The 23,888-nt window shown below is 40.9% G+C and overlaps 1 protein-coding gene across 5 annotated transcripts in view; it reads left to right on the forward strand.

The window, feature by feature from the left end:
- The window catches only part of bmpr1bb (bone morphogenetic protein receptor, type IBb), a 73,251-nt gene that overhangs the window by 45,367 nt on the left and 3,996 nt on the right, over positions 1-23,888 (forward strand). For 3 of the 5 annotated variants that reach the window (XM_034312849.2, XM_026943918.3, XM_053241055.1), the window contains 8 exons: positions 5,266-5,456; positions 18,170-18,329; positions 19,553-19,655; positions 19,764-19,866; positions 21,537-21,633; positions 22,242-22,380; positions 22,808-23,000; positions 23,119-23,416. In XM_034312849.2, the coding sequence (XP_034168740.2) occupies positions 5,351-5,456; positions 18,170-18,329; positions 19,553-19,655; positions 19,764-19,866; positions 21,537-21,633; positions 22,242-22,380; positions 22,808-23,000; positions 23,119-23,416 (1,199 nt within the window). In that variant the 5' untranslated portion in view covers positions 5,266-5,350. Of the gene's footprint in view, positions 1-5,047; positions 5,156-5,265; positions 5,457-18,169; positions 18,330-19,552; positions 19,656-19,763; positions 19,867-21,536; positions 21,634-22,241; positions 22,381-22,807; positions 23,001-23,118; positions 23,417-23,888 lie in introns of those variants that run through there. The other 2 variants (XM_026943920.3, XM_026943919.3) reach the window with 2 other exon arrangements.

A 23,888-nucleotide genomic window follows, 5' to 3' on the forward strand; every position in this document is an offset into this window, starting at 1 on the left:
TAAAAATGCCCACCGTGCCAGACAAGTCGTAACTTTTTTTCATACCTTCTTTTCAGCCTTAGAGGTAATTTTTACGTTTTTACATCTGCATACATCGCCCCATGGCTTTCACTGAGATGTAGTGTGTATGTGATTCACTCTGACAGTGCTTGTTTTCTTCGGCTGGCCTTGACTTCCGTCTGCGTTCTTTCTAAAAGCTGGCAGCAGCTCAGGCCTCAGCATGACCACGTCACCTCTACAGAGTCAGATTGACAGTTCGATGCTTCCTTTTTTCCTTAAGTGTCAGGAATCTTGGGAAGCACTAACACACATGCCAAAAAACAATCAGTTCTTTTATTTCCCACTAATCAGGGAGTTTGCCTCGAGCCATGTTTGCTTTGGTAACGGTGGTGTTTACCGTCTGTGAAGGAGCATGCTAATGACCTGAGCAGCCTGCAGGTGAGATGTTTACAAGCGTCACAAATGTGATGGCATTTATGCCTGCCTCAGTTGGCATGGCTGCACAGGAACTGTGTGGGCTTGTAGCTATCCCTCACACATATAATTATTAGTTGCGAATCTTTATGCAACTGAAACTGTCATGAAGTGAAATATGAAGACACAGCTTTGTTGGCGTATGCTCAAGCTCAGACGTTTTTTGATTTTGTAAGCAGTTTATTGGATGAAGGTGCATAAAATTGTGGTTCTGACAAAGCATGGACATTGACTAAATTTGGGATATTCACCTGTTAAAAATCAGCTCAATTTAGCATTAACGCAATTCGAGTGAATGAAAAAAATACAGGGACAGAAAGTTCTGCTTTTGGCGTTTTAATGATGATGCAATTCTCAGTGTGGGGTTTCAAAGTCTGTTTTATTATGCTGCGTTTCCCAAGGCGAGGCAAGCTGACACTTTTCCCTCATTAAACCACACACTCAAGACAACACCTCTTTCTCCAGAGAGAGAGAGAGAAATGCTTCTTTGCTCTCTGTTCTTTCTCGTCTTTCCCTTCTTTTCACAGTGATCCTCACTGTGACAATTTCTTATTCCTCATTTGGAGTTTCTTTCCTGAGCCTGGCATTCTTTTTATTTTTTCTTACTTCAAAGCCTCAATGGCTTGGAGAATGCGCTTCAGCTTCCCATTGTGCTGGCTTTGCATATTCATGAAGGCTCTCTTTTTCTTTCTCTCTCTCACTGATGGCTCACTGCTGGAGAGCAGAGAGATTGAAAGCGGAATAGTAGAGCCAAGCTCTCGCAAGAACCTGTGTGCTGCTGGGCGTGTGTACATGGGGGGTCACGGGGAAATGAATCGTCTCCGAAAAGTTTTTTTTAGATGTTGAATGTTTTCATTCCAATTAAAAAAGAGTTAATGATGTCTAATTAATACTATTCTTACTGTGTGTACTGTTAATATTGCTACAATTCATTATTAAATGACAAAAAAAAGCCCAAACTTTCCAAATTGTGGTTTTAACTGTATATACACAGTGGCTTGCATAAGTATCCCCCCACCCCCCTGGCCAAAAAAACTAAATAAATAAAAATTGGGATTTTATTTCTCAAATATGTTAATGAAATGTTAATATGTTAATCACAAATTATATTAGTCTATTTTTCCCCCTAGTGGAATAACAGAGACTAGCTCTTTTTTTTCCCTCAGAAATCTTTCAACTCAATTATGATCCACAAGACAATTTTAATTTACAACAAAGATTCTAAATTGATTTGGTAGGCCCAATTAAAGCCTTGATTGTGCCACAGGCTGTATGTTGACCCTCCTTGTGTTAAGGTTTCCCCACTGGATGCCTGTGACAACAATAGCACAGGTCTAAACCACAGATCAGACAGGTACCTCACTGCTGACTTTTTCAAAATACTGATTAAATGTACACGTTCAATTTTTTCTCATCCACTTTGTGTCTGGTTGTGAAAATTTCACAACCCCCTCCTTCTGGAGCCTTAAATCATACTACAGCAAGCTCTGTTTCTTAGTGCAGGGATGTGGACAGCATTGAAAACCCTTCGTCTGTGCAATCCAATACTGTTGTAAACATGTTACACTCTGCTCTCTCTGCCACCTCTGCTCTCGTAATTGTTTCATATACAGCAGCTATCAAATCGAACACACAGAAGAACATGGCATTGCAGACCACAATTCAACTATTTTTGGCCAAAACAGTGTTGCACACTCCCATGCTATAATGACATTATAAGGACAGTGTGTTAAGTAACATGACAATGTAAGATTTTATGAAAAAAATTGATTCTCAAAAGTATCGTTCTGGGAAAAAAACAATTTGGGGATTTGATCTTTTTGGCAAATAAACTATTGTACATAGATTTTTCTAATGAATATTTTCTTTCATTTTTATCACCAGCTTGTGTGTGTTTTTAAATCGACTAGGTTAGAATATCCTGAAAATTTCAAACTCTAATTTTCATGCATTTTCATTGCATATTGAGTAACAAGCACTCGTAGGTCAGTGCTTTTTTTTTTTTTGCAGGTAAGGGTCCTTTCCAAACTTTTATTCAAAGCCGGATTTATTTTTGAAAAAGCAGTCAGGCTGTGTGTGTGGAGCTTTAGCAGATGCATAATTACCTCACGGCATTTATTTATCTAGCCTGTTTTATAGAGCCATTTCTCTCCTCAAAGTCTCTCCATCCACTTGGCTGATGATGTGATCATGAGTTGGTGTCTGGGGCCTGAGCACTGGAGAGGGCATGTGTGTAAAAGGGTGTGTGTGAGGGGTCTTTCAGCAGAGCCAGAGGTGATGAGTGCAGGGGACAGAGCCAGAGCAAAGCTGCCGATGATGTCAGGCCTCTGGGTGGGATCCTGATTGCGTTTCCCAGCTTTGTGCAGCTGTTGGGCTCAAGGAAGTGCATGGTTTGACACACCATTCCCAATCCCCACCCAAAATCTCCCTCGCTGAAAAATTCACAGAACTAGGGGTTAATTCTGGCATGAAGCAGAACATCACTGCTAGCATGCATTCCTTCGATGGCCATTGTAACTTAAGAATCTGTGCCTTCATGGCTTTTTTGGGGTTGCTCTTTGCTCTTCAGTTGAGTGGTGAATTTTTTGCTTGTCGAGCTGATTTAAGATCAGAGTTGAGAAAGCACATGCTCCTGGCTGTCTTAATAACCTGGCAGTACATCTTTACTTACTCAGCCTAAAGTCTATCAACTATATAATCTTAACACATAATGTGAAAAGAGCAGAAACCTGTTTTACTCTCAGCTCAGTTATAATGGAAGTCTAAAGGTAGTTGTCATTTCAATAAATATTTATGCAAAACACATTTTTACAAAACAGATTTCATTCTTTCATTGATTTCTTTTGCATAGGAAGAAATTTGTGGTCAGTCGCTTTTTTTTTTTTCATCTGTAGTAATCACACATACACATACACTACAGATGCAGTAGACAGAGATATTCCTTTAACAGGCCTGAGGATTTTCTTTGGCCCAAGTTTGATAGGTTATTTCCATCAGTAATAAAACTGCTGATGTGACATTAATACGCTAAACAGATCCTGAAAAAACGGTTCTCTTTTCATTGCCCTGCTCTACTTTGCTTATTGTTTTTGCTGTAAGTTTTGCTTCTGCTTAAGATATATCCAGCCAAATGTAGCAGTGTGAAGGCTGTAAAAATGGCCATTTAGGGACTGGCCCATTTGCTGTTTGGAGTAAGGGAAGAACATGAGGGAGTATAAGCAGAGAGAGGAGTGTTTATGGAAGTTCCTCAAGCCTAAGTCTAAGCGACTGGTTTGGAAGCTTCAACAGGGCAAGCTGACCGCACACCGGGCATTTGAACGAGTGTGTGTCTGACGGCGTGAGTATGTTATGCTGACCTGCTCGCAACTCACCGTGTGAGTTGTGTTCCAATGAGGTCACTCTGATCACGGCAGGAAAACGGGTACCTGAATTAGACCACAGAGCACTGTTCACGTCACTTCCGCACCGCTGACCCCACCATGGCCCAGATCAGACTTTTTCTTTCTCACTATTTCCCTTTCACACATACACATCTCAGTCATCCGCCTCCAGAGGCTCCACAGAGTGCCATGGCCAGAGAAGAGAGAGAATGGCAGGCGAAGAGGGGGCCGTAGGGCACCCAGCAGGCCGGAAAGGGGGATAAAGCCAAGTGATTCATCTCAGTGTGGAGGTCTCTGAATGGAGATGATCAATAGGTCTTGATTCTCTCACGTGGGAGATCCGTGAGCTGCGGAGAGAAACAAGCGATAAAGCGTAGTGATAAATTGGATGCTCATTAATCACTGGTTAAATTGACCTGTACATGTCATAACATTTTCCTAATGGAATGACTTTTGGTAGTGACTATTGGAATGTGTGTTTCCATACAGTATAGACTTTGACAAGAGGAAACAGGGATGTTTATAGCACTTGCGACGCATGCTGCACAGGTGTGGCGTTCGCCACCCCCACTTTGGCCACACTGTGGAAAGTGTCAGCCCAATTATGCTTTATAGGATATAACTGCTATGGCTGACTTGATGTAATCTCGGTAATAGCGCACTTAATCGGCTTAACTTGTAACTCCCAGAAAGTCTTTTGCTGCAGTATCCGGGGGGAGTTTCCAGGGGGGAATTAGCTTCAGAGATGGAGCAGAGGGGGGCGTGACATGGCCTGGAGGTGAAGCTTATAATCACCTGACGTGTGAATGCCTTTTGTTATGCACGTCATGTGTTTTCACTGGCTGCTTTGTGCGCCATAATAATGTGTCACTCAAATGACAGCGCGGTGAATAGCTGAGAAGGAAGTATACCAAACGTATAAAAAGGAACCTTGAACCGTGGCATGCAGGACTTCACCTGGCTTGTGATGTTCTCTAACTTAAATATGCGTTTATATCTAAATGTATTGGTCGCAATATTTAGATCACTAAATCACGTTCTGCATTTGCAATTAACAGAGCTCTTTCCTAGCTAATCATCCTCCTCGAAGCTGAAAAGCAGCTGTCAGTGGGAGTCGCATTCACATACATGAGAGCTTAGCCACTCTCTTTCTCTCTGTCTTTAAGGGTCAGAATTTTGGCCTCCTCCCCTGGCCTCCTTTTTTAGAACACAGCCCTCCCTCGGTCTGCACCCCAGCGAGAGGTGTGCGGGCAGAGTGGGATGGCCCAAACCTACAGGGGCGACACTGCTTGTGTGTGATGGTATGTTTGTGTGTGAGAGAGAGCGAGCAGTTCTATAACAGTAACACCCTCCCTCCTCCTCCTCCTCCTCCTCCTCTCTCTCACTCTCTGTCTCTCTCGTTTCTCTCCAGCCAGGCCATCAGTGTGGAGTAGCAGAGGAGACAGTGCAGCGGGCGTGTGTGGCGGGCAGAGTTTTGGCTGGAGACGCACACACTCATGCCCCGGTTGTTGGAGCCGGTTGCTGAAGGCTCTTTGATGGCCCGGCTGCTGCTGCTGGTGTTTCTTCTTTTTCTGGTGGGATTCAGCTCTAACTTCACTCATGGTGAGTAATACCAAAGTGTTACACACTTCATGTTTGGCGCCTGATGCTAAATCTCATAGAAGTAAATTCGGGATGAGGTTTCTCACTTACATGACTTTCAAGCCTTTTTTTTTTTTTTTTGCAGGATAGCATTTCTGTTGTCTCAAAGGTTTCGTGACTGTCACCACAATATTTCTAATTTCCACTTTCGTTCATAAAGAAACTCGTATTGCTGGAGGTGCTGAGTTTGCAGTACAGAATGTCAGGCCATAAATTCTTGGTTCAAAAATTGATTGTCAATTCCGCTATTATAAATTTGTCCGACTGCACAGATTACACTAGCCCCATGTTTTTGTGTTCCGTCTTTTGACGTGTGCCTGTGGCATTCGGTGAACACTTTGAAAACTGATCAGCTGTCAGACACTTGTTAAGCACACAGTTGGGCGTCAAGCTGTAAAATCTGTCTGTCTCCTCTGTCCCACAAACACAGTTGAACACACACCAACACATGCACTCTTTACACACCTAAAATAATTGGCACTCAGCGTTGGTCTTGTAGAGCATCAGAAATATCCCGCAGCTGGCGGAGTTTTTATACAGGCTTGAACTTTTCAGCTGCTCCCGCTATTGTCGTGGATCTGCACTGTACTCGATGAGTATTGCATCACTAAATGCAGTTGCAATTAGATAAAAGTGTAAAGCATGTTAAATGTTAAGAGCGTAACAGTTTAATTCCTTTGTTTTTAAGATGACAAGACATATCACCTGTTATTACGTTCATTCCGATCATTGTTGCTATCACCATCATTCCGAACACATTGTCCTCGAATTAATTAATATTCCACGTTGTTTCATTTCATGTTAATACTAGACTCAAACTCGATATCGTCGCTCTGAGCTGTAAAGTATTTAACACGTTTGTAAAACGGCGAGCAAATGAGACTTTGTTTTTGCCTCATGCTAAATCCTGCAGTCGTTTTTAGTTTGTTACATCACATCGGCTACTGTCTAGCCTACACACTGGCGTGTTGTTCAACAGCGTACGCAGACAGTAATCGTGTGTGTGAGTGATTTTTATGCTTGGCAGGCTGATAGAATGGAGAATCCAGTGCCTGCTGCATTTTACTAAACAGCCAAGATAAGTGAAAGAGCAAACAGCCAACATTTGTGCTACACATCTGTGGTGAAGAGCTTGAGGTAATGACTTTAGCAGATGGAGTGACAGCTCTTTAATACATTCTTGACCTGTTTGATTAATTACTCACTCTAGATCTGTCTTACTTAGATTGCTGGGTCTACGCTGGGCTTAGTGCTCAGGTCTGAAGCCCAGTTTTTCTGAAAGAGATAGACCAGAGAGAGACAGGGGGTACTGACTCACCTCTCCTACATCCTACCCTCATAACACACACAAACACACTCATACACTCTTGCACACATCTGTTTTTTTTTTTTTTTTAAATTCACACCTATTTTCCATGGGAGCAAGAATACATTAGGTCATAAAAGTACTACTGGTTTTTTACATTAAAGATTCTGTATTCAAAGAACTGATTATAATTTGTTTTAATATTGTAAATGTATTTTCGAGAAACTTTCCTTTATCTGGGGTCCACATAACACCACACTCTATTACTTAGAGTTATGTATATTAAATGTAAATATCACAAAAGAAAGAGTATATTAAATGTATTAAAAATATTTTCAGTGAGATATTTTCATATATTCAGTGAGAAGGCTATAATGCTATTTTTACCGGACTGTAAATATCAGGATATAGCACAAATATCAGGATATGTGTGAGTATAGTATGTGCATTGTTAAATTTCTTGTTAATGGATCATATAGAAGTTTATGGTTTTCAAACTGATGACTTCGCATTTAAGGTCTACAAGTGATGCCTTCAGCTTTTATTTCAATTTGCCACCAAGTTTCTTATAAATGCACTTGTTGAGCTGCCTTACTTTGAACCAACTAATTGTAATAAGGCATTAATGCAATTCCTATTATATTAGTGAAGGTCCAAGGTTTGCTGTCACTGTCAAAGACAACGAAATTGCAGAAAATAACGGCAGGGATAGCTAGCAGCCGCCGCATCCATGTGCACCACCAGCTTGTGTGTTGAGTTTTAATCTTTGCACTTATGTATGTAAATGTTTGGACATGCTTATGCGTCTCTTGTCACAGAGCCACTGGGAATGTATCAGGCACTAGAAGCGTCTTTTATCACAGCGTAGACTCAGCATTGTGAGCAAGGTCAACTCAGCCTGCTCTTATCTCACCATGTCCTTCAGTATGGGAATTTACTGAGAACTCCTTAAGGAGATCACACACTCTTTTTTTTTTCCGTTTGTGTTTGTGGCTGTTTAAGCCCTTAAAGTCCCAGCATATTCTGTTATTCACCTTTAGTTAATAACTACAATGAATTCCTTAGTAAATCCAGTGAAACAAATAGGAAAGGTATGTAGTTAACGAGTGTAAGGAATGTCAGTCTGGACCCGCTGACAGGTTAAGGAAGTTTAGGGAGTTAAGTATGTGTGTAGGCATGTGTGAGTGACTGAGAGAGAGAGGGAGAATATATGAGAAATGTCGAGGAGAGTAAAGATAATAACAGGAATAATATTTATACAGTCACTTTCTTAAATTGAAGGTCATGTGGCAAAATCAGATGAAAAAACAAATGATGCACAGTTATCAGGGAGAAAAGATTGTACACAACAGTATTATAATGCGTGCTAAAAGCAAACTGAGAGATGAGATAAATAGAGGGGGGACAAATTGCTCAGTGACAAGTGATAAAACTGAGCGATGTAGTGATGTGATATCGTTGCCGTGATAAGTTATGTCACCGTGCACCAGGAATCAAAGTGTGTTACCGAGTCGCAATTTATGCTCGCCCTGAAATCCATAGCTTAAACAGGAATATATTAACTCAAAAGTATGACGTAAGTAAAATAATAAAAAAAAAGTAAGTACTTCAATATCTGTAGCCATAATCTCTATCCTCTCCTGAAGCATCGTGTTTTTTGCATCCTTGACAAGAAGGTAAAAAGTCCATTTCAGCTGTGGTGTTCTCTTGTTGCACGTAAACACGTTATTTGAGCTAGCGTCTTCATTTTCACTCAACGAAGTCAGTAAAGTGAAAATGCGATGTGACTGTGCGTCGTGCTAGCATTAGAGCTCAGTTTTGTCAGATTTCCCTGATTCTGGAAATATTGTGTAAGCCTCTCAGTAGGAAATGCTAGGAATAGGAAATAGTAACTTGCTCTGTTTGTTGAATGAGGGAAGTAAAAAAAATGCTGTTGTGTAACTGTAAGAAAAACTGATATGTAAATTGGTTATCCCAATTTACATTTTTTTTTTTTTTTTTTAACCACATCACCCATCCATACATTTAAGCTTTGATTTTCAGGAGGAAATTGATGTGATTTCATGGATGCTGTGTGGAAGTCAATTCCAAAGCCTTCAGCCACCCACGGAGAAAAAGCTAAGTCTTAGGGCTGCAAGAAAACTGGAACCAGATGATCTATTTGAGACCATCCCTCCAGCAGTAAAGTCCTTTTTTTTTTAAATGCAGATCATGTTTTCCAGAAAATTTCTTTATTATTCTGTTACCTCACCTCTGCTTACAATAACTACACGATTAAAGCTTCTATTGTAGAAATCATTGTGCATTAGAGTTTGAATATAATTTAAAAGACTTTTCTGTAATTCACTCAAATTGACGTGGGTGTAGGGAAGGAATAAATAAGATGTAATTCTTGTATAAAATTGTTGACAGCTCCTCTCCTGTGAAGTGTGTGCCACATCTTTGTTTAATTGTTTCAGCTTCGTAGGCAGGATTGAGATATTTACTGATTTCTACGGCACTCTGTTGTTGTGCAAAGTGGCAACACCATGGAAACAAGTCTTTCTTCTGCCTTTAATAAGTTACCTCTTTTATACAATGTGCTTAACTTGAACGGTTATCTTTGGAGGTATTATTGAGAAACACGTCACCCTCCTTCTTAACTTTGCAGATGTTTTCAAGGCTAAAGCAGCTCTGCCAACAGACTGAGCCTTTTTTTTGTGTGTGTAACATGCAAGAAAAGCCTGAAAGCTTTTCTTTTACTTTTGAGCTGCAGTAGAAGTGTTAACCCACTTCTCATTTTGTAAGGCATTGTTTTGTAACGTAAATAAAGCTGATGAGTGTGTATAAGGTGCTTAATGATTACTACTAAATGAATGGTTGAAAAGATGGGCTAAAGGGAGAGAGGAGGGTGATAGAAGAAGCAAACAGAAGCGAAGCAGCAGCCGCGGTCCTGCTATGCCGGACAACTTCCTGACAGGATGTGGATCGGGTTTCCCCAGACAGAACCCGATCCGCTGCTCAGATGTTTTTTTTTTTTTTTTTTTTTGTCCAGCGGTGGGTCTCCTGCACCTGTGCTTAGACGAGAACGTGGAAAGCCAGGAGGCTCGGGCAGGGACAAAAGGAACGAGGGTGAACTCCTTCCTCATTAACACAGCGGTCAGATAATTAAGTGCCGAAGAGGGCAACAAGTGGCCTGTAGTGTATGAATGAAGGAGCACAAAGTAGGTGGTCGGGGCACATTTGTTCAGTTTGATTTGTTTGTTGAACCTGGTGAGAAAAAGCAAGTGGGCCTAATTACCACCCGGTAACAAATGGCAAAATTGTGTAAACTGCGAAACCCTAAAGTACATAAACGTTTGTACAGGAGTATATGTGAACATGCCATGAAGGAAATAACATTTGCTTGTAAAGTGTCTGAAAAAGCTGGTCATGTGTGCTCAATGGCCCAAGCGAGAGCGATACAGGCTTTCCCGTACAATACTCCCTCTCACACTAGCACACATGACGGACGAGGAACAGGTGGACGCCGACTCTGGCACTTTATGAAACGAGAGGCTTTATCCAGGATCCCTGTGGTATTGTGTGCCTGAATGTGTTTGTGCGTGAGAGAGAAAGATTGATGGAAAGAGCAAGAGAGGGAGAAGCGTCCATCATGGCTCTTTCTGTGTCTAAACATGGTGCGGAAGACAAAGCGAGGACAGGGAGGAGTCACCGATCACCCGCCATCACACGCCTCATCACATGCTCCCAGTATGCTATAACGGGAAGACAATTATTTTTATTGTCATGTGAGCCAAATATGCATGTAGAATATCACTGGCTCGTATATCTCAGATAAATTCCTACTGTAAAGCGTATTATTCAGTAACTACAGTGAAACTAGTAGGAAAGTTTCACTGAGAGTAAGAACTCTCTGAGAGGTTCTGGGAGTAGTAACAGTAAATACAGAAAATGGCATAACACATTTCTGACTTGTATAGGATCTTAATTTTACATCTGCGGACTAGTTTCTCATTACCCTATACATTCATCCTGTGAAAGATTGCTATCCTGCATATTTTGGCATTTTCTCTCCTATAACTCACTCAGTTAAACCTAGTTCATGCTTCTTGGTTAGCGTAATGAGTTGAATCAGATATGTTGGGAGCACAAAATGTACAGGATTGGAAGCCACTGCATTAAACATTTAATAAATGTTAGTAAAATACGACAAGGTATGCTGTTATAGGAAAATAATCCATGACAGCATGACACATTACTGTTTCCATCCCAAAGTTTATTATTATCCGATAACACCACACCTCAAAGTGTTTTACTCCTTTTATTAATGAACACCTCTTTTTTTTTATCTGTTTATAGTTGAATTTAATGTTATGGAATGTCTGTGAGACAAGATGTAACATATCACTTACGTTACAGCAGCTATGTTTCTAAGTTAAATTGTGTAAAAAAAGTGTCAAACACAGCATGTCGTGTTACTGAGAACCCGGAAAGTCCTCTGTACCGAAGACTATCCTGTGTCAGATAACTTACTGACTGTTACGAAACACTGACACTGGAGACTCCTTCCATTAATGTTAAACATCTCATTATACAAAGTCACTGAGATGGCAGCATTATTAGTCTTAGATTTTATGGAACATTTTCCATACAAGTCCCTGAATGAGGAATGAGTTGTTACTATAGAAACAGTGACATTAGAATGATCACATTAATATATCTGTTGTCTGAATTACAGCTGGAACTTCCAGCTACATTAAACGATTATTAAAGCTTTGTTTCCCATGAAAACTTCACTTGCCTCCTCTGGCTGTCTGCATACGCATCCAGCGTGGTTGTATCTCCACCCTATTCTTATCACCTTGGCAGTTGGTAGATGTTCAAAATGTGCTATGATATGTTTTTCGATACAAGGTCCGTTTTGTTTTGGGAGGCGAATAAAGAGCAGGAAATGATCTAGCATGCTGTGGAATCCAAGGATCAAGAGTTATCAGTCCACATCACCGAAAAAACCACCTGCTCCCTTTGTAACCTTTTGAGGAGGGAACACGGGCCGCTGCTTTATCCAGCTCTGCTCTAAATTAGAAAGACCGCACTTTATCAGATGGACTTTTGCAAATACCTTTGAAGTGCAATCAGATTGCACAGGTGTTTTTTCAGGTAAATGAGCTTACAACCAGCGGGGGTGTGATGACCCTGGCCAAGTCCTCCCCTCCGGCTCCAGCTGCTCCCCTCGATAACACGCTCCTGCTCGTCCGGTTTCGCTCTGAATGGGAAATGGAAGCGTGTCCTGTGGATTATTTTACTGAGATGCAAAGTGCACTGGGATTCTGTCTCACCACTACAGGTCACTACAGGTCTAAACAGGTACAGGTGTCAGAGATGAATGAGCTGACTACTTTCGATGCAAATAGTGTGATTAATTTTATTTGGACTGCCAGAAATAAAGCGAAACCATATGCTAGGTGTTTCCATTCCATGACTCATATTTTACTCATGGAGCTGGTACAGTGTCAAACAAGTTAGAAATGTAAATGATTTTAGGTAAAGTCCGTGGACTTGAGGACTGTATTTGAGAAGATGAAGTAGTTGGATGTGTATATATGTAGGTTTAGGTATAATGAGATATAGGTTACAGGATGCCATACATGTTTAAAAACCACCTGGTTAAAGGGTCAAGCTACAGTAGGATGATTTTGTTTAGACACAACAGTAGCATCTGATCATACGGTGAAAGGTGTGCATCAGTAAACTGCAGACTTTTCTCCAAGAAACCTTGGGGTTGCGGTTGGCTGCTGATGGTAACAAAAAGTAACTTAACAGTTGAAAAATAACTAAACAGTTTAAATGCTTCAATAAACAGACATATTAGAGTTTATGAAACATTTTCATAGTTTGTCAACTTTATTTACTAGGCGTGTGTTCCATGAGGCCTACTCCATCGCCCCATGGTGGCTTAGAAACCTTCTGCAAGTCGTTCACCAGTCAGCTAGCTTATGTTTTTGTAATTCTCCATTTTAGACTGTGCTAAACTTCCATATAGATTGGGACAAAATGTTCAGCTTTTTTTTTTTTTTTAAGCAACCTCTGTCAGATCATCCAATACAATGCTCATTTAATCTAGTAAAAAAAAAAAAATGCTCCGATACCAAAATCTGATATCATGATACTATGATGTCACGCTGATGAACAGATGACACGAAATGACAGAGGACGTATTTCACGATTAATGACGGAAATCAAAACAAAATGTGCTCAGAGAAAATATCAAGAGGATGAACTACAGCACCATATACATAGAAGTAACCTGATAAAACTCAGCACAAGGAGTTCATTGCTAGCAGCAAATGCTATCTAGGCGAGAAGAAAAAGTCTACAGACAATGCTAGGTGAATGAAAATAACAGCGCTTAGCCAGTACGTTGTTCTTGATGAGCAGCCACGATCAGTGTTACTGTTAGCTGTACCGAAGCTCCTAACGCAGCTATCTAATTCACGTTATTTAAAATCAGCTAGCTAATATTATAAAGAACGAGAAGTGCCTGAGCACACGTGTGGCCATTCTCTTCACTCTCCACACAATTATCATGTCTGTCTTGGATCAGATGTGCTACAGCGAGGAAAGTCTTGGCATCCCACAGGACTAGATAGACTAAGAGACTATTAAAAGATTGATGCTTTTTTTTTTTGCATGCATCTGAAACTCTCCCTTGATGTGAACCCCCACAAATCCTTCAGCCATTGGTCACGGGCACTAGGGGATCCAGACTCGCCATGAACACATTCGAGTCAGACAAATGTAAGCGAATGCGGAACAGATTAGTGGCTCTCCATCATCCCGGATGCCCACACCCATGAAAACTCATGGCTGTGAGTAGTGAGAGCAGGACAGTGGCCTGTGGTTGGAGCAGACAAGGAAGATGGATAAGAGCTCTCCGGTTTGTCACGCCATCTCAGGATTTAGCCCCTGTTTGTCGGCGGCGTGGCGAATGCTTTGAAGTGAATAGGGGGTTAAGGGGAGCAAGTGGGGGATGGATGACGGGTGGGTGATGGATAGATGCGTGATCCGGGGTGAAGCTGTTCGGGTCAGAACTCTTCAGAAGAATGAGATTTACTCTCAGCACCTGGAAAATCTGTCATCCATACTCACTTTTTCCAGATGATACAGTTCACACGTGCTATTCAATTTGGCAAGGAGTACAGCTTTACAGTTTTTTCGAAATCTCAAATATATGCGGTATCAGTGTGTGTTTGCAGTTTCTGTTTTTGTTTGAAACACGAACGTGGACTTATTAAACCAAAGCCATTAGCAGATTCGCAGTGATATGATCTGCCACATGTTGTCAGAAAGATTCATGCCCATGTTTCGTTGATGTAGTGCTGAGTTGTGTGCGTGTACCACATCAGTCTGTGTGTTTTTCTTTTGTGAGTTTGTGTGTCCCGGCTGTGAGTCAGGTTTCTCTCCAACCTTGCCTGGATGTCATCGCTGATCTCAGCAGGTTTTTTTAGTTGTGTGTACGAGAGCGCGATGAGCTGATGGACAGATCGAAAGTGCTTTGCTGCTCTGAATATGAAACCTTGGCCTTGGGCGCAATCTGTCCCATACTCATTGTGTTCTGCTGCTAATCAGTGTCTTTTCTGTGATCCTGACTTCCTGGCTTATTTTTCCTCAGGTTTCTGCCTTTTGTTTGGTTTTCTTTTGTATGATATAGTGGATTAACCTGTTAACCTTCATGTTCTACTTTACATTTATTTTAAAACCTCTGGCCTGTTTTATATGCAGCTCCGTTATTATCAATCTAAGCAACATTTATGGCAATACACATGCTTAGTCAAAATGAGCCTGAGCATAGTCTAGGTAACATGATATAATCTTTTATATTATAGACATAGTTTGTAGTGTTCACAAATTGTGTTAAACAATGATTCTTGAATCATCATTCTTTCACTATGTTAGTGGAGTCCAGCGATACACTAGGGACCCTTTAAGTCCCCATGAAGACCCATTCAAAGACAGAGTGAAGTGCTTTACCCACAGAGCAACTTAAAAAGCTCAGCAGTATGCGCAAAGTCGTTTTGTGGTGGAAGCGGCGTTGCCTTGCTACGTTGATTAACCACAAGACTAATGGTACAGATCATCCTCCAGCCCTGAGGGACTCTGTGTGTGTGTGTGTGTGTGTGTGTGTGTGTGTGTGTGTGTGTGTGTGTGTGTGTGTGTGTGTGTGTGCGCGCAATGTGCAGAGCGTGACCTTTCCTTCTCTCTCTCTCTTCCTGTCTCTCTCTCTCTCTTTCTTTCTCTCAGTAAGAGAAACTCAAAGAACATGAAGGATGATTCAGTTAATTTCCAAGGATTATGAAATAATTCAATAAGAGAAGAGACTATGAGGTCATATTTTTATCTTACTTTGAAAGAATTTGCAGATCCAACACGTACGTCAGAATGTGTTATCAATTATTTCAGCAAGGTTTTAAGCAGTCTAATTTAATTAAAAAATGAAGCACTTGATTCATTTATGACAAACGGCCCCTGAGTCAGTGAATGAGAGAAAGAGAAAGAGGGGCCCTCCGTTGAAGGTGCTGGAGTAAAACGGTGGAGCCGAAGCCTTTGTGAGGCCCCTGCTGTGTTTACATCTTATAAGGTCTTTAAAAGGCCTTCCTGACAGTGCGGGTGTTATTAATGGCTGCACTCTCAGCTCAGTTCCGGGCAGGCCTGCCTGTAGGGCTAGAAATCTAACCACACCTTCACTACGGCCCTTCCCTTTTCCCTTTTCCCTTTTCCCGGCCTCTGAATAGGGAACCAGGCCATAGATCAGCACCTAACCCCATCTCCCATCCAAAACACCAGCAACCATCTATCACAAGCTAAGTAAATGTAGAGAGGTGGGTTTACATGGTGCATGAAGGGGCTACGTGGGTTCTTAATGGAGGAAAAATGAGAGAATAAACAGCATGCTAAGGATGGAGATTTATATTGCTTTTAACTCTGTCACACCAGTGGCACGTTTTTTTTTTGTTGTTTTTTTTAAGCTAGTACTTGCACAGGATTCCTTTTTCTCTACATTTAATCCCTACACTGATTGTACACTGAGAAAGTTTTGTACGATCTTTGTGGCAGCTTTTCCTTGCCTGAAAGATGCAGGGACTTTCATCGCAACAGTCGAGATCTGCGCCATCTGGCCGTGTATCGCCACGCCACCTCCCATGTCAGCACGACACGGAGTGTTCTCTTTAAAGATACACACCAGCCATGTGGTGCCAGTGCCTGACTCATTTACAAATTACTTGCCCACTCTCAACACTAACAAGCTGTTCTGCCTAATGCACGCTCTGTGCACTGCAACTGTTGATATTAGAGTGGGGAGTTTTTCAAAAGTGTGATGAAGGTGTTTGAGATAGGCCATGACGGCTGTTTACCTGGACAATCAGGGTGTACGTTTCCCAAAAGCCTCACACACTGTTTGTAGTTCAGAGAAATGCAGTACACGAGAGTCAAGTCAAACTACTGCTAAATCATGGATACATAAAATGAATAACAAATTGTGTGTTAAGTATTAATTGTGTGTTATATTTTGAATATTGCAAATTGTTTTGTCAGTTGTTTTCTGCATAAAGTGGTTTCAAAAATGTTGGCACTGCCATAATTTAGTGAAGGCTTAGCAACAGGTTTGGAGATACATGAAGATGATTTGAAATCGCATTTCAAGCTCTTTTATATTCTTACATTTACGCAGATGGACTGCCCTTTTCTCTTCAGAACACAGGCTACTGCAAAGCAATAATGTTCTTACAGCAGTTTGTGTTGATTTGGGTGTGTGTTTGGAGTCAGTATCTATACATGGAAAAGGAATTGGTCAAAGATCCCAGAGGCAGAAAGCAATACAAAAATTTTTTTTTTTTAATTTTCAAACATGGCAATTTGTTTGCTTTAATTTTTAATATTCCTTAGGGTTGTGAATAATTTTGGAAAGGCTTATTTATATAATTTCTTTTTTTTAATGTAATTTTTGTTTTCTACAATAATTTTTGCCCTTTCACTTTAAGAGAGCTAAGGATGAGCAGTGCTTTTGGGAAACCAAGCGTATTGCATTTTTTGCTGTTATTTACTCAGTTGACAGTATTTTGTCGTGCTTGTGTGTGTGTGTGTGTGTGTGTGTGTGTATATCCTGGGTAAACTATAAAGTAGTGGCAGTTCTGTTTGTGCACAGTGTAATGGTGAAATAAACGACTGTGTCTGAGAGCTACTGAGAGGCAGTGGATCAATGTTGGCTTAGTTTCAGCCATGCCGTCTGATTTATGTCCTACAATAAGTGAGTGTGAATAGCAGTCTGGGGGTATGCCTGTGGCCTGCAGTGACTCCTCACACACAGACACGTGCGGTCGATCTTTTGATCAATCTTTTACTACGCTGTCATCGAACTAGGGTCCTCAGAGAGGTGTCGGGCCACTTGCTGAGTCTATTTATATGCAACATCTATCAACAAACTCACTAAAGAGCTTCCTTACACTGCACATTCGGGCTAATATATACAGGATTAGAAAATCTATTTTAGAATGTTATGTCTGCTCGGACGACTAGACATAATTATTGCCGCTCAGATTATCTTTCGTGCTGTTTAACACCCTGAATCACTCACAAATATTTATCTTTGAATACAGCAACAATGTTTTTTGTGATAGATTTGCGCTGAAACGTTCACGGTTCACGTCTTTGCCAACAAAGTCTGTGGTTATAAGTTCACACACGCAACATCCAAGTACAGCTTGTTGCAAACTTGATCAACCCTTTTTTTGTGGTATATTAGAGCTTTCCAAAGCCATCCAATACAGACAGCTGAAGAATTCTGAGTGTAATATATACGAGCAGAGCTTTTGCTTTCCTCTGTGGTCACTTCAGCCGTCTGTTATTCTAGCACAGCCAAACTCCATTAGACTTTAGGTAGCACTCAGGCAACCCCATTTAAAATTCCCGACTGTATAGACGCGCTCATTTATATTCCCTGAAGCTGCGGTTATAAAAATGACTAACCATCGAATCTGTCTGTTGAACAAATTGTCCGGAATTGTGGAATGTAGAGGTGCTATATAAAGTAGCACTTTAGAAAAGGAGCAGTGTACAGAGATACACACACACACACACACACACACACACTGTTCATGTGGAGCACAAAAAAGCCTTTCTTCGTGATTGTGTGCTCTGATTGGAGGCAGGTACACAGAGCACAGGTCTGACTTTTATAAACACAGTAGCACTGTCCGAGTTTCTGCCATGACAAACACACATGAAAGCTTAATTTACAGTGTGAACACAGCGCACTAATTACCCTGATGTGATTTATCGATCTCGTTAGAGTTAGCGCAAACGTCTGTATTCCTTTTCCTCTCTGCAGCGAACGTGCTAGACGCAATGTTGTTGAGGAATTCTGGGAAGGTGACGCTGGATAGCCGAAAGGAGGACAGTAGGAGCTCAGTGCCTGTGGTTCCTGAGAGGACACTGTGGTGCCACTGTTACCACCACTGTCCCGAGGACTCCGTCAACAACACCTGCAGGTTAGAACCGCATCTGTGCATTTCTCAATACAGTGGAGTTACTGTACCAACCTGCAGGTGTCAGGTTAGACCCATATCCCACTACACTCACCTACTGTAAAATCAAGCACCCGCTCACTATATTCTTTCATGTCCAGCAAAACTATTAGGCACATCTAAAGAATGTCTATAAAGCAAAGATGCCTGCAAAAGTAATGAAATGAAATGTTTGTACATATAAAAAATGACTATAAAGTGATATATTATGGTGTGACCACCCCCTGTGTAATATTTCCTTGTGTGAGATGTATTACATGTGAAAGTTTATTTCACATTAAAGATTATTGAGATTATTTCAACTTTTAACATTTCTCATTCTATTAGCAAGTCATTTTGTTTTTTTGTAGAAATAAATCCTTAAAAATAAGACAAATTGTATGATTGAACAATGATTACAAATATCCAGAAAAAGATTTAGTTATCATATATTTACTTTATTGCAATCTTATAATAGGAACTGCTAGATTAATTTGATTACATTCAAGATATTTTCACTCACTAAGATGTCTTTTTTTTGCAGAGTTTATGTAATACCAGACAGCCTGAATGATGTTGTGTCTGAAAGGCAAATGAAAGTTTGGAAAACTAAAATTTGCTACAGTTTGATACAGTAATGCAGAAGACACAAATTAATCACAGATGACAAAATATATTTAATAAATTAGGGTGCCTAAAACTTTTACATAATATCGGATATATGGGTCAATTATGACAAGGGTTTTCAAAACAGCAAATATTTCTGTCAGAAACACATTTGAAAATTAATTCATAGAAAATCAGCCAAGTCAGCTGTCATTTTCTGTAACAGTTTTCAAATGAAGATGATATTGAAGATGAGCTATACATTTACACGTTTATCATGTAAGGATATGGACTTCATTTACATTCAAGCTTGTTTTCCAGTTCCATCATTATATATTATCAGAGATACCCTTTTCATCTTTGACCTTTATATGTGTTTCCTATTCAAACTCCACCTGCAACACCTGTATGTATTCACTTTGCTTCAGAGTCCGATTATTTTAATCTGGCTGTTCAGTCTGTACCACTGATTTCAATAACTCAGATCAGCTCTGGTGCTTTCATACTGGTGATGCTGATGATGATCATGTTGATGATAATGTTGATGATGTTGATGATGATGATGACAGTTTAAATGGTGTTAACTGTGCTGATGTTTACAGAACTGATGGCTACTGCTTCACCATGGTGGAGGAGGAAGAGGGCGGCCCCCCGACGCTCACCTCAGGCTGTTTGGGATTTGTGGGCTCTGAATTTCAGTGCAGGGTGAGGAAGCTCTTTTTATTTTTATCCTGGTTCTTAGTCCAGAATTTTTTTTTATTGTATATTGTTCCTTTAAAATCAATTAATTAATTAATTAATTTTGCTGTTCAGGATACAGGGAACTCTCGTTTGAGGAGGGCACTGGAGTGCTGCACTGACCAGGACTACTGCAACCGAGACCTTCACCCAACCCTGCCTCCAATTAACACCCCTAGTAAGGCTCCATAAAATAGTGTAACACAGTCACAGTCATAATCAGACCTTCTAAGTTCCTGTCCCAAACTCCTGCGGTTCTATTCAGTGTCCTTTGTGACGTTGTTAAGATGCAGGTGAACGCTCGAGGGCACAAGTGTAAAAGTGAGCATTTGGAGCAGTACTCTGAAGGCTTAATGTCATTCCACATCAGTCAAAAAAGGATTGCCAGTTAATGATACCAGCAGCAAAGTCACAAACTCACACTACGGATTGCATTGTGATCAACTGTAGTTGAAACAATTGTAATTTTCCACTCAGAGAAGCAGAATCTTTCTTTAGAATAAGTTAAAATAAATGACAAAACATTTTTTAAAAAGGAAAAAAACTCCTATTTTCTATAGCTGGCTTTAATGTTGTTGTATCTGCCATACTGGTCCTAGCTAATAATTATTTTCAGAGAGCAATGCTGGGAATGTGAAAAGCTTATTAAGGGCATATAGAGGACATCTTAAGCACCTTTTGAGTCCCACAATAAGAAATAGGACACCTTATGGCCTTGTGGATCTCAGAGGCATGCGCAGATATGGACCACAAGACCGCAAGTGTGCCATTTGGGATAGAGAGAAGCACAACATTTAAGATAACATCTTGCCAAGCTCATCAAAAGCTGTGCTTCTCTCGTTACATATGTGATTTGAAATTGTACTGAGCAATACAACAATATCAGAGTAACAGTCATATCTACACTATTATGTTCCTACACACACACAGTCCAATTGACAGGTTGAAACTTGCTCCCGTTCCTGTGTCTCAGTGATTCAGAGCGCTGATGTCCTGCTCCTGCCTGATGGTTTGTGACAGGTTAAACTGTTACAAACCGCACATTTTAGGCCGTGATGAGTGGAGTGCATGGTGGGAGGGGTGGCAGATGAACCAGAGTCGTTCGTCTTTGCTTGTTCTTTCACTCTGTAATGAAAAGGACAGCCAGGCTCCAGGGAGCGCTTGGGTTTCCAACCTCAGCACCAAGCAGCTATCTGTCCATCTATCACACTGCGAGACATCCCGGCTCTCACATTCTGACTGTGTGGAGGGGTGGATGAGCGGGTGGCTGGCTGTGTGTATGAGAGAACAAGGGTGCACTATTTCTGTAATGATGACACTGGAGACATGGGGACAAATTAATCAGAGTTAGAAGGACAGCATCTTTCCTGAGATGAAGCAGAAGACGTAGAAGGAGCTTCTCCACCATGCACGCAGTTGACTGGTGCAGAGATGTGCATCAGTGTGTTGCATTGTATGTGTGGAGAAAGCGTTTATTTTTGTGTATTGTGTGTGTGTGTGTGGACGGGGTCCGCTTGCACCCCTGACAGGCAGGAGCTTGGCAGTAAGGTTAGAGTCCCAGAGAGCAGAACCTTGGGGCTTCACTGGTGTCGTCAGGTAGAAACCTGATCACACTGCTGCAGGAAGGGGATGTGATCGATCACGACTCAGTTTCCAGTCCGCGCATTCTGAACACGCACATGCACGCACGGACACACACACAATACACAAAAATATATACACACACACATACACCCTCCCACAAAAAAAAATTAGCTCTTGTATAAGAATAGACTAGAATAAAATAATGCAGTCGGCATCAATGTCTAGAGTGACTAAAAAGCTTTTTTCCCTCTCACTCCTCTGCAGACTACGTGGACAACAGCATCCACCAGATGGCTCTGTTCATCTCTGTAGCAGTGTGCAGCATTATCCTCATCTTTATCATTGTGTTCTGTTACTTCAGGTAAATTCCCATCAAAAGTAATGATAAGGAGAAGGACATTGTGTTTACATCCATTGAATGCATCACAAAATCTTTTACAATACGCTGCCAGTCAAATGTTTCTTCTAATGCCTGGTTTTTCAATTAAATATGTTAAAAAAATTATTAGTATTTACTAAATATATGTGTATTAAAATTATGCCCACTTACCATCCCTAATTGAACTCTAAATGAGTGCTTTATTAAGGACTTGGAAGTTAGATAAAAGACTAGTGGATAGTGCTAAGGTGTTATCTGCTACATGTGTGTAATTAGAGTGATAAATGCAATCAAGCATTTATGGCCTATTTTGACCTATTTTAGAGTATAGAAAATGAGTCCATTTCGTATTTAACAAAAAGTTAAAATATCGGGTATTAATTATTATTATTTTTTTGACTGGCACATGTAAATTTTTTGTTTTTTAAATAGCAGCACATTTTGAACATTTATGAAGAAAATCAAATCAGTAAAACAGGACATAACTCACATGCATTTAAACAGTCATTAATACTTGATAAATACTGGTAATAAAAGTAAAGCAGACATAAAATCTCAAGGACAATGTATGTGTTTGCGATGTATTATAGGTACAAGCGTCAGGAGCTGAGGCCCAGGTATACTATTGGTCTGGAGCACGACGAGACATACATCCCTCCAGGAGAGTCTCTGAAGGACCTGATTGAGCAGTCGCAGAGTTCAGGCAGTGGCTCAGGACTCCCCCTTCTGGTGAGAGACGTGAACTGCACCTGCACCTGAATGCAGTGACCCCGTCAGCCAATTGTCTGTCCACTCTATTTACATGCCTTGAACAATAAACCAGTAGTCCATATATCTTCTGTAGAAATCTGAAATAGTACGATTACGCAATACAGATACAGATAATGACATCACAAAAAAATTCCAGATGAAAATTGGTAAAAGCAAAATTTCTGTACTAATGTGGAACTATGCAAGGCCAGATAAAGTCATTTTTGCAGTGTTTCACCATTATATATTTGAAAGACTGCAATGTTGGGTTGTATGGTTATCATACTGTGTGTTTAACATACCACTTCACAATAACATCATGTGCCATGTTGCCTAAGATCATAGCTGCTAATTGAGTTTAATCCACCAATCAGCTGTAAGACTCGGCCTGTTCTCGGCTCTGCAGGTGCAGCGCACCATAGCTAAGCAGATCCAGATGGTGAAGCAGATCGGAAAGGGACGCTACGGGGAGGTGTGGATGGGCCGCTGGAGAGGCGAGAAGGTGGCTGTCAAGGTGTTCTTCACCACTGAGGAGGCCAGCTGGTTCCGAGAGACCGAGATTTACCAGACTGTCCTCATGAGGCATGAGAATATACTAGGTAAAATAGTTCATCATAGCTGCAATGTTTCTAATTAGCTTGTTTGACAGAACTTTATATAACCACGTTGAAGATCACAAGAAGATGGCATATTAAATCCCGTACCTCTGTTGCTCAGGCTTCATTGCGGCAGACATTAAGGGAACAGGTTCATGGACGCAGCTCTACTTGATCACGGACTACCACGAGAGCGGCTCTCTCTACGACTACCTCAAATCCACCACGCTGGATACACGGGCACTGCTGCGCCTGGCGTACTCGGCCGTCTCAGGGCTCTGCCACCTGCACACTGAGATCTTCGGCACACAGGGCAAGCCGGCCATCGCCCACCGCGACCTCAAGAGTAAGAACATTCTGGTGAAGAAGAATGGCACGTGCTGCATCGCCGACCTCGGCTTAGCCGTCAAGTTCATCAGGTACACGACTTCAAGGAAAATCAGAGTTAGAGTCGATGGGCCAGTGAGGAAACACATTACTTCACCATGAGGAAATTTGTGAAAGAAAAAAACACCAAGGGCAGTGGCAGTGGAGCGCAGCTGTAATTTCCATGAGTCATTTTTCAGTCATTTTCATAACTCTAAATGTCTAAATGATCTAAATGTCCTTCTAGCTGTGTTTTTTTTTTTTACAACCATAGTACAGCTTTGCAAATATTACACAAACTAAAACACAGTGCAAGTAACTCAGTTTTTTAACATGGATGCAAGATACCAACAAATTTTAGATAAAAGGTACATCCAGTTCTTCAGTTGCGACACAGTCTGACTTTCTAAAAAAACTTTACAAAGTTGCTGAAAGCTCTGACCTAATGGAGGAAGGCATCTTGTACAAAAGGAATGACCTTTTTCCTTACTGCAATTTGGTATGAGTTTAGACTCTGTCTTTGAA

The sequence above is a fragment of the Pangasianodon hypophthalmus genome, chromosome 17 (genome assembly GCF_027358585.1).
Source record: "Pangasianodon hypophthalmus isolate fPanHyp1 chromosome 17, fPanHyp1.pri, whole genome shotgun sequence".
In the NCBI taxonomy this organism is placed as follows: Eukaryota; Metazoa; Chordata; class Actinopteri; order Siluriformes; family Pangasiidae; genus Pangasianodon; species Pangasianodon hypophthalmus.